Source organism: Microtus ochrogaster, unplaced genomic scaffold (genome assembly GCF_000317375.1).
Source record: "Microtus ochrogaster isolate Prairie Vole_2 unplaced genomic scaffold, MicOch1.0 UNK40, whole genome shotgun sequence".
Classification (NCBI taxonomy): domain Eukaryota; kingdom Metazoa; phylum Chordata; class Mammalia; order Rodentia; family Cricetidae; genus Microtus; species Microtus ochrogaster.
This window is the reverse complement of record NW_004949138.1, coordinates 2,261,491-2,273,424: the sequence shown is the minus strand read 5'-3', so window position 1 is coordinate 2,273,424 and position 11,934 is coordinate 2,261,491. Positions and strand designations below refer to the sequence as shown.

General features: G+C 39.4%; 1 protein-coding gene across 1 annotated transcript in view; it reads right to left on the bottom strand.

The window, feature by feature from the left end:
* Window positions 1-11,934, bottom strand: part of Kcnh8 (potassium voltage-gated channel subfamily H member 8) — a 484,346-nt gene that overhangs the window by 217,356 nt on the left and 255,056 nt on the right. The window contains exons 4-5 of the mRNA XM_005368749.3: window positions 9,755-9,882; window positions 3,758-3,998 (exon numbers count right to left, since the gene is read on the bottom strand). Of these exons, the coding sequence (XP_005368806.1) occupies window positions 3,758-3,998; window positions 9,755-9,882 (369 nt within the window). The remainder of the gene's footprint in view (window positions 1-3,757; window positions 3,999-9,754; window positions 9,883-11,934) is intronic.

The following is an 11,934-nucleotide window of genomic DNA, read 5'->3' as shown; positions in this document are numbered from 1 at the left end:
TCAGATTTTTAAGACATGCTCTTCCTTTGTTTTATTAATTTATTTTTAAAGCCATCTTTTTCTATTTTACATATAAGCCCCACTTCCCTCTCCCTCTCCTCCTCCCAGTTCCCCACCTTTCCCTACCCAGCTTCCCATCCATTCCTCAGAGAGGGTGAGGCCTCCCTTGCTTGGTGAGTCAACAAAGTCTGGCATATCAAATTGAGGAAAGACCAAGGCCCTCCTCCCTGTATCTAGGCATGCAAGGTATCCCTCGATAGGAAATGGGCTCCAAAAAGCCAGTTCATGCCCTGGGCCAACTGTCAGTGGCTCCACAAACTGCCCAAGACACACAACTGCCACTCACATTCAGTGGACCTAGTTTAGTCCTATGCAGGTTCCCCAGCTGTCAGTCCAGAGTCAGTGAGTTCCTACTAGTTCAGGTCAACTGTTTCTGCTCTGTTGGTGTCCCCATCATGGTCTTGACCCCTTTGCTCATGTTATCACTCCTCCCTCTCTATGATTGGACTCCAGGAGCTTGGCCTAGTGCTTAGCCATAGATCTCTGCATCTGCTTCCATCAGTTGCAGGATGAAGGTTCTACGCTGACAGGTGAAGAGCTGTTAAGACACCCTCCTATAAATGGATACTGAGCTTTTGTTTCCCAGATGCTCAGACCCGAATAATCACATAGAAATGATATTAATTACAAAACTGCTTGACCAATGGCCCAGGCATTTCTTAGCTAGCTATTACATCTTAAATTAACCCATTTCTATTAGTCTATATATTACCATGTGGCCTTGTATTACCTCATTTTCTACACCTTGTTTCCTTGGTGGCTAGCTGAGATCTGCCTGACTCCATCTTCTTTCTCCCTGCATTCAGTTTAGTTTTCCTGCCTAGCTATATTCTGCACTGCCATAGACCAAAGGAGCTTCTTTATTAACCAATGATAATAAAACATATTCACAGTATACAGAGGGAAATCCCACATCACCCTTTCCACTATTGTTTAGATTCTCTAAGATGTTCTTGAAGACACCAAGTTGGGTGCTATAGCCTTACAAGGCAGCCTACAATGCTATGGCTATTAAATTAGATTAACTGATCTCCTTGTACCTACACCAGTCACCCAGCAAAAGGGAATGAAACTAGAATTGACTGGAACAACTCACAGTTCACTCCCAGGTCTGTGGACATTGCTGCATGTACACCTTTGGGCTCTTTGGGGTTGATTTTTAGGATGGGAATGAAGTAGAAACCTTCTGAGCTAGTTTGTATGAAACAATCTGTAATGTTCAAAGTATGACTGTGTTACAAGTTTTGGAAATGAAATCATTGTATGAAAATTATCATTTTTAAAATGGCTGCTGATTCAAATGTTAAAAGAATTTAATAAATGATTTGTAGGAATTTATTAATTGAATGCAATTTTTCATCATAGTAAGGTAACAAGCCACAGAAATATGCAACAACAACATTAGGTCTCTAGTGCTACAGGAGGTTTAGCCAATGTGAGTCTCTCTTATGAAACACTCGACTTTGTTCCTTTGTTCATAATAATGAGGCAGAAACTGAGAAAGAGAAGGTTCAACTTCTTGTCTTCCTTCCATGAATACAGGAATTTAAAATGAGAGTCTCTGCCATCTTGAGTTAATGTGGCTGACACAGTGAGACAGCTAGGAGTTTAAAGTCGCCTTGACTAACTCTGTAGTCAGATGTTTTCCTTCTGGTGAAACCAAGTGGGAATGGCATTTTTCAGTCATGCCAAAAGAGCATTGCTAACTGGTGTGTGGAGAATGAGCTCTGGGGTAAAGTGAACCCACCAAGAGGCTTCTGAATCACATTTAAATAGGTTTTCTCAGCACAGGATTTCTTTGAGGATTTATAGGGCTAAAATGTATTATGAATCTCCCAAAGAAATTTATCATCTCCCATCTTTAATTCTGACTATGAAACTTTTCTGCATGCAACATTAATTATTCTCCATTTGAAAAGTACATGTACTGTCTAACACTAGATCTAATGCAAATAGCTAAACAATGAAACCTTTTTTTCTCAAATCTTTAGTGGCTCTGGGTGAACTGAAGGCACAGTTCAGTGGTGAGGCTTAGAAGCCTCCAGGAGGATCTCCAATAGCACAAAAACAAAAAGTAAAAAAGAAATGGAAAAACAATTGTATTTTAAATATGCATATTCGCCATACCACAGAAACTAACTGTGAAGATATAGTGCTAGAGAAAGAATGTATTTTTATTTATAGTATCATTGTTATTATCTTTGACTTTGAACATAAAGTTTCAATTTGTAGCCCCATCTGGCCTTCAATTCTGGGCCTTCCTTCCTCTGTCTTTCAAGTGCTAGAATTACAGATGTGTAGTGCCATCACCTACTCTTACTCCATTTTTGACCATTTTTTCAAAAAGATGCACATGATAAAAGTTAGGGTAAACAGGAGAAACTCTACTACAAATAAGTTGTTCATGTGCTAAAACTCATTTAAAATAACAGCAGAAAATTGCAAGCAACTCCCTATTGCCTGTGAAATTAAGTCAGTCAATGAAGGATTCCAGGCAGACTTTTATACTGCTGGCAGAGTCACGTCTCCATCTGTAAGGCAATCAGCATCAACACAACTGGCTAGTGCAAGTGGTTCTGGGTACTGTGAAAACTGATTTACTCCCTAAGTAATAGATATTATAGAAAGACTGACCACAGACGGACTGAGGGCAGCATCAGAGGCACACACCAGTCTCCGTAAGTCTCCCACAGGAAAGCACACCCCCAAAATAAATCTTTCTCAGAGTGTGAGTTCTCATCTTTTGCCTGAGAGCACACAATGCCAGAATAGATTTCTGACCCCATGAGTTTTCAAACCTCTAATACCAGGAAAATATGGTGAAGAAAATTCAGGAAGCAGCTTTGCCCAGGTGAACAGCTTCACTGAGTAAACTACCACCACTGAAAAACGTTTTTGGTCTGCTGCACTTCTTGGTTTTTCTTTTAAGATCAATTTCTCATGCCTTGATTCAGTCACTTCTTAAAGATATTTCCCTAACATTTTTATGTTTCTTTATCATTCTGACTAGGTAAAGGTCAGGTATTTGTCTCCAATGGTGCCAATCAACCAGTATGGTTGTTAATCTAAACTAAAGAAAATCATAATCTGTTCTAGATGGATAAACAAAGACTGGGATTCAGTCTTAACAGATGAAGATGGAGAGGACAGGACGCTAGGACAGGTCTACACAGTCAAGCCAATGTCAGTCTACTGAAACACTCGTGGTTCTAGAGATAAATACTAGGAGCAAACATCCCTTGGGGTCTCCTTAGCTAAATCCTCTAAGCCCTCTGCTTTCTCTGCTTCTGTAGGCAGGTTGCTTGCTAAGTCCATCCAAAACACCCTGAAAGAACCACATCCCCAGGATATCCTGGACCATTGTCTGATTCTATTGGTGGATTTTCGCTAAACTCATCTCTGACTTTGCATAGTAAAGGATCTGTAAGGATGTCAAAGTCTAAACAACAAACACCACGTCTTTCTTTGACCCATTTTTTAAATTAAACTTAGAAACATTAGATGTTTCAAAACAGGAACAGCAGGAAAACTGGAAAAAGCAATTTTCAGAAATACAAGCACGTGAGTAGCCAAAATTTGCATCACAGGCTGAGACACACCCTGCCAAATCAATCTCAGTTCAAATTTTCCACAGAAAATTCTGACATGCTTGCTTCCCACATGCAAATCTCTGGGATAAGAAGTTACTGGATCTTACCTATAATGAAAAGAATCTCCACAGCAATGTCACTGACCGTTGTGCTCCGAGTTGTGGACAGGTCCTCATTGCCAATGAAGCACACATTGTAAGGAACTGTCACGGCAACATAAAACGTTGCCAGCAAAATGAGCCAGTCCCAGCCAGCTTTGAAAGTGCTGAAATGCAACAGGATGAACTTGGATTTCTTTGCATCAGAAACCTTATACTCTGGAAATGCAGGTTTATCTACAAACACATTCTGTTGATAAAGACATAAAGAAGAGAAGAAACAGAGAAGCACATGATTAGAAATGGAGATTGAACAGCCCCAAATGTACACTTCAGGAGCCAGAACCATCCACACACTCAACATCAAATACTTTACAAGTGACTTGTAAAATCAAACATGAGTCTACTGCCCTGTGGTACCCAACTGCACTGCACTACAGTACAGGCTTCATTGTGATGCTCATCCTACAAGATTCCAAGTGAGATAAATATCCTGTCACCTAGGGAAGATGTGGGTCATGCCACACCATAATCTGTCTGTGATGCTGCTCTACAAGAACATATGGAATCTTAGTCATTACAAAACACCACAGATAATTATGCATAATACACAATATCAGTCTTAGTCATAAAACGTATTCCTACTTTATGTGTTTATAATATGCTCATCTTACTACTGTTTCAGAGTGTGTTCCTACATATTTAAAAGGTTCACTGTCAGCATTTAGTATACAAGCTATAAGCTCATACATCATCTGCTGAACTCATTGCTTATTGGCACATTGAGTGACTGGCTAGCAAACCTATTGGTTTGTACACATAGATTCAAATGCCCAAGGAAGTTAAAAGAGTGTGTTGGATCTACTAAAAATGGAATTACAGGCAATTGTGAGACACCCGGCTTGAGTAATGGAGACTGAACTCAGCTCCTCTGCAGGGGCCATATGTGTTGAGTCAGCCTACACTCTGAGGCATCTCCAGTCCAGCCCTGCACTGTGGAGATTTTTACTGACACCCTCTATGGGGTTCCTACAATATAAACTTACCCTAATAACACACTTTTTAGAATGCGTTCTGCTTATTATTGAACTAAAACTAAACAGTGATTTTTTTTTTTTTAATGTGCATAGTACTCTGCGGATTGTGACTGCTAATTGAGTAATTTAGATTTTGGTCATTAAAAAACGAAAAGGCGGTTCTCTCAAATGTCAGCTCAAAGCATCCAGTTGCAAGTATCATCCTATACATCAGGTAACAAGAAAGGCAGGCTTCCATGCTCATTTGTATGAATACAGTCTGCATATGGGTAGATTTCAGATGACAGTCATGAACCAAGGAGCTCTGACCTGGGTTTCTGCTGATGGTAGGGATGATCAACATTCTCCTGCAGACATCCCTGTCTAAATGTATCGTGATGCATGCTATTGTGCATTGTGGGTATTGGTAATGTTTCTAATTGGAACCCAAACTTCATTACTTTGATTAATATGGATACATACAGAAACGGACCACCCAGTAAGGAGAGAAGCAGCTACTTGGTGTCTATTATTCAAGTCATTCAGGAGGAAGGTAATGTTCACCACACAGCAAATCAACAGAGACCAGCTAGAGATTTGGATGGCTGCTGAAGCACTTCGCTTTGAAAGCAGGCCAAACTGATGAACAATTCCTCTGTTTCTTTAAGATAAAAAGAGGCTCAACAATAAGATGTGTGGAAATTCCACAAGCCTGAGGCCAGGTGCTTACAGACTTTGCTTTGACCTTAATTAATGAGAAATGTAAGAAAGGTAAAGAGAACTTAGACTTGAAATTTAACTTGAATGAATAGAAGAAAGTATTGGATATACAGTACTTATAGGCCACAGTGTTGTTTCCTTGCCTCAGTCACTGAGGGGAAGGCAGATAATATTGTGTGTTCAGGAAGCACCCGGGCAGAGGAGTCCAGGGACATTGATAGAGACAGGACTTGTAATTACTCGTTCCACTCCCTGTTGGAAGCTAGGGGTTCCCCAAAAATGTCTATTTCCTGCTAGTAAGGCTTCTTGGTCACACAAGTATGCCATGTTCATGATGCACAGTGGGGCCACTGTTTCACTCCTAAATGATTGGTTGGTGACACCGCATGTGTTCCATACTACTACCTGGTAGTTAAGGACAGGCTCCAAAGCTGGACTGTGTCATAAAACTGAGACAGTCAATAACTTTGTATGTTTATGGGCTGTGTGTGCATGTGTTTGTGTGTCTGTGTGTGTGTATGAAAGCTTATTCAACAGCACAGAAGAAAGAATTGGTGTCCACAAATATTCATCTCCCCAATGTTGATAAGATACTTATAAAGTTATAATAGCATATAATAAATTCTTTTTTGAAAGGTTTATTTATTCTGTTTTATGTGTATGACTTTTTAAAACCTGCATGTGTGCCTATGCATTACATGCATACTTGGTGCTTATAGAGGCTAGAAGAAGGCATCAAATTCCCTGGAAAAGGAGTTACATGACAGATTTGATCCACTGTTTGGTTACTGGGACTCAAACCCCGGTCCTCTTTAAGACTAGGAAGTGCTCTTAATTGATGAGCCATCTTTTTAGCCCTTTGCATGACAGATTGAATTATAATTTATCCCTAGACATTTATAATTTATTTATAATAGGAAACTATCAGGATTCACCAGAAGCATTTTAGACTTCTATCCAAATATTTGGCTGCAGTGCCTTGGATTGTAGCTGGTGTGAGAGAAGAAGTCATGGGAAGACATCTGTTTTGTTCAAACAGCTTCCATTTAAGTCTGCAATGCTGACATGAAAGCTGAGCAACATGTGAACATCTTTCACTTTCATAGACTACCTCAACCATGTAAGCTAAAGTTACTGTCAAATTTTTGTTACAGCATGGTATTTAAAATTTATACTTAGGATTTAATATATCTCAGATTTAACTCAATTTTTGAAGGGTCAAGAATTCAACCCTGGACACATCATTACATAGTCACCTGAGTGGCAAGAGACTTACTGCACCAGATTCTTTAACAAAATCTTCTTGAATCAAGCAAATTCTTACAACCATAAAAATATGCCTGTGAGCCTGGGCAGTGGTGGCGCACACCTTCAATCCCAGCCCTCGGGAGGCAGAGATAGGCACATCTCTCTGAGTTTGAGGCCAGTCTAGTCTATAAGAGCTAGTTCCAGTACAGGCTGCAAAGCTTCCGAGAAACCCTGTCTTGAAAACAAAACAAGACAAGACAAAACAAAATGTGAAAAAATTGTGCAATCTATGGAAATGGAAGAAAGGTCTCAGTGTTTATAACTGTTAAACACATGGTGCTTGTCTAAGGACTATGATAAGGTTTTAAACAAAAAATAATAGATTTAGAGCAGCTGCATTTCTTAATTTTGAGGGCCATGCTTTAGAAATAACCTTGTTTTAGCTGGTTAATTTTTATCCCATGAATTATCCAAATTCACTTGTTAACTCCAAAGCCTAATTAAGATGTTTGTTTTCTAAAGTATTTTGCAACATTTCTCTAAAATTCTCCTCTGAATGTATGAGGGGGCAGAAAAAACATTCTTAAGTCACTACAGTGGGCAGGGCCTGTCTTTGATGGGGCTACTAATGAACAAGGATCCTGGAGCCAGTGATATTTGGGCATGGCTAGCATTCTTCTCAAACTTCTGAGTGGCTCTCTCCTAAGACCTGAACAATATTTACTTCTGCTGCATGGACTAGCTCCATTCTCATCTCATTTCACAGAGCAAAGAATCAAAATCAAAATGAGTTAAATTTTCTAGCAGTTTCCAGGGAAACAGAACCTATATTAAAGGTATTATCTTCCCACCCTCAAACCTGGACACAGGCCTAGTTCTTTTCCCGTGATTGCAGTATAGGACCACCTATGAGGAAAGCTGCTCAAGAGCACGACAGGGATTTGAGCCAGAAAAATTAATATCTGAGAACCTTAGCTGGTTCTTCTACTTTAGAGAGTTTTAATTACCATCCCCATAGTTGGATTTTTTCTTTGTTAAGATGGAGCTAATAAAAACCATATGTAGTACTAGCTTGCTGTGAGGATTGAATAACAGAATGAAAGGAAGGAAGATTTAAGCAGTCAGTGTGATAAAATGATGGTGGTTTTATTTATGTGCATGGGTCATAGCAACTAGAATTCCCCTAAGATTTTCATTTTTTTTTTTTACTAGTAAGTGCAAGACCTTTTCTGTCCTTCCTTCTGTATTCCTGCTATCTGATCATTAGCTGCTCTCTGTCTTGCTGAGAACAGTACAGTGATTGAGGCCAGTGCAGAGTCTACAACTGGCTTCAGAAACAGGCCCCCTGTGCTCTCGGTGTCTCTGAGCTGCTGAAACATTCTTTTTTTTTTTTTTTTTGGTTTTTCGAGACAGGGTTTCTCTGTGGCTTGGCTTTGGAGCCTGTCGTGGAACTAGCTCTGTAGACCAGGCTGGTCTCGAACTCACAGAGATCCGCCTGCCTCTGCCTCCCGAGTGCTGGGATTAAAGGCGTGCGCCACCACCGCCCGGCTGAGACATTCTTAGTTACCACCCTCCCTCCTGAAATGAACAGGAAGCAGAAATATAGCAAGTCACTAAAGAGTGAGAGTTATAACTCTCATATAGATTTTAAAGTAATACTTTATAGTTTGTTAAATCTATAGGGGAAAATAGCAAGGCTGGACAAATGCAGTTTAATTTCACTGAGACATGCAGTATGTCAGTGAATCTCAACTAAAGCAAAAAGACGGCATAACTGAATCTCTGCATATATGCCTATCAATGGTACACACACATAATAAAAAACCCTCACCAAAAAAGAGAAAACTATCATAGTAAGTTAGAACAACAAAAACAAAAATTCCACACCACCATGTTGAACTTTCCACAGGAGTGAAGGGCTGAACAGCCAGGACTTGTTGGATAAAGTGGACCAGAACACGGACTGTGACTTCCAGAAGGGAGTCACATTAAAGCCAAATCAAGATGCTCCCCACACCCTAGGTTTATACACTTTTCTTTGTTGGCTAAAAACTGATACTTTGCAACCCTGAAGCAAGGCTTGTGTCATCAAGACTTGTGTCATCAAGACTGGCTGTAAGTCAGGGTCCCCATGATGCTGACTGTAGAGGAAGGATGTGAGAACCCAGTGTCCTCAGCTCCCAGGACATCTGGAACAGTCTCAAAATCCCAAAGAACTTCTGCTTGTTGGGTATGACTGTTTCTGATTCCACTGACAAGCAGAGCGTTCAGTTTTCCACCCACAATCACCTGCAAACCTGCGGAGTCTGATCACTCCACACTGAAAAGCTGTCGTTCTGGGTTTCTCCACCAAGTTCTTTGTGTTCAAACCAGTTAAGTGTAAATTTCTTGAGAGTATGATGTGTGATTAGATCTAGATAAAAACAAGACAAGCAGTTTTTACTGGCACAATGGCTTTTGAGGGGTGAGCACACTGCTTTAGGAAACAGTCCTCACTGTAATTCACTAAAAGTGAAACTTTTTATGTAGCCTAATTAGGATAGCCTGCAATTCCAATGCAAGTTCCATCTGTTTTATACAGAAGCAAAGCTGTCCTGTATTGGCCCCTGGTTACCCAGGATAAAGGCACAAAGGGGAATGAGATCAAGAGTAGCATTGACACTGAAATTAAATTTATAAAGTGGTCCGTAACCGACAATCACTATAAACCTGACTTGCTCCACTGTCTTGTTTCCTAAAGCACAGAGTCTGCCTGGTATGTTGCTCCCCAGAACCCTGTGATGTCACCCCAACAGCACTCTAGTCTCTGTGCTCTGGTAACACTACAATTGCACGTGTTTCACAGAAATGCCTCGTGACACTGACCTTTCTTAGTCTGTTCTTTACAGGTAAATGCAAGTCAAAGTGGGAAAAAGAAAGCTAAAAGAAGCTCAATAAATGAGTATTTGGAACTTTTCCTTAGTGTATCAAAAATAGCTCTCCAGGAGAACTGGGGTCCACAATACACACATGTACCACCTACATTATTTATTTTCAATTTGTTCTTTTCTCTTCTTTGCAGGTGTCCTGAGATGTGATAAAGGACAGCTCGGCTCCGTCTCCGGGCAGAGTCAAAGTGGGTCCCTGCTCTCGATCTTCCTCTGGTTCTGTCTGGAGGGAAAAAAGATTCATAAGACAACAGAGAATGCAACGTTTCATCTCACAGATGTCACGTTCTGATAGATCATGTGCAAAGGCATACCATATTTTATATTTTCTCAAACACTTAAAATTATCTGATGCCTCCTGATGACATTTATTTCAATTTTAGTTCAATATAATTTACTTGTTTTTCAACATTATCCTAGCTGCATTGTTACTTAAACATCAAAGTAAAATATATATGAAACAGAGCTTCCAGTGAGCACAAGATTCTGCTTCCACATGGACCTATCACACTCCTATCGCTAACTATAGTTAACATTTAGAAAGCCTTTTCCCCTAGGTAATTTCCGAAGCAAATGTAAGAGTCACATTTAAATAATTCTTCTTTGTATCAGTAGAAAGTTTATAATTTAACTGTTTATACAGTTTTTTATTAACCATCAACTTCACAGTCTTGTCAATTTCACCATTTTCCAATTTGAATTTAAAAAATTAATTGATTCTTTTTTAATTCCCAGCACTTCCCCTTAACTCTCACAAGATTTGTCCCTATCTTCTTAACCTCCCAATTTCATGTCCTCTTATTATTTTTCATAAGCCTTGATCTCAATTTGTGTTGTCCATATACTTCTGGGTGTGGGGAATCCACACCCAGAATGCAGTCAGCTTACCAGGAGAAAGAAAACTCTAACTGGAGCTATCAGCACCCATCCATAGCTTCTCAGCTAGGCTGAGGTTCATGAACTGCCTCCTGTCCACACTAGAATGGTGACTGGCTTGATCTTGGGTGGGTCTTAGGCAGGCACCCACAGCTGCTATGAGATGGTGAGTGCAATGGTCCTCTCAGGCCCAGAAGACAGTGTTCACTCTGGTCCTTTCGAGGTCTTTCTGCTAGTTCCTCCCTAACATCTGCTCCCTCCTCACTGATGGTTCCTTAGCCTTGGGAATAGGTATTATATCTGGTTTGCGGCCAAACACTTTATTTGGCCTATTCTCTGCAATTTGATCATTGTGAATTTTTGCATGTTCCACTTAAATACTGTCCATTTACAAAGAAATTTTCATTGATGAGGTATGAGAGCTGCATTGATAAATGATTAGAGAGATATGAATGTTGAAGACAACTTAATACTTTGTCCTAAATAGGGCAAAATATTAGTAGTAGGTTCAATATTAGGAACTGTGAGTACTGGCCATGTGTTGTATCTTCAGGAACAGGTATTAAATCCATCAGAAAGTAGTTGGTTCCCTTAAATCATTCATGCCACCCTACATCCAAGGGTGTATCTTGTCACACTGGTTATTATTGTAATTCACAGTGTTCACAGCTCGGTGGGACTGTTGATGTTGATGACTTTTCCCCCAGAAGCCTGCATAGCATACTATGAAAGCTAGGCAGTAGGACAAAGCTTCATGGAGAGTACCAACTAAGTTTCTTCATTTTTAACCAAATAGCCATTTTCTTGTCATTATTTATGGCTGAAATTTTATTATTCTTTATGGAGCAAAAAATAAATATTTTTAATGTTGTCAGATTATCAGTTCACCTGTTTCTGGTGACTAGACATTATATCTTGAAGAGCTAAATTTTTTCACAGGAAAGTTATTTTAATATGTATGCACATGTCTTCTGATGTATTTATCTTTTTCTTCCAGAATTTGAAATTTTTAAATAAAATATAAAACATTGCTATAGATTCAAATAACTAATTAATATTGAAACCCACATTATTTATATTACTGTAATTGTTACTGCTCAGATAAGGTCTTTATGTATTAACCATTTATTTACTTAGCATCCTACATGTTCCACTTAAAATATAATTACTAGAAAAGTAAGAGTAACTTAAATGTATTTCAATTCACAAACAACCTGAGTTCTGTGACAATGTCTATAGGAATGTGTTAATACTAGCAGGATGCTTATAAAATGTTAGCTGCTTGCAAAATGACAAACAGAAGGACCCAGCAATACCACTCTTGGGAATATACCCAAGAGATGCCCGATCATATGACAAGAGCATTTGTTCAACTATGTTCATAGCAGTATTATTTGTA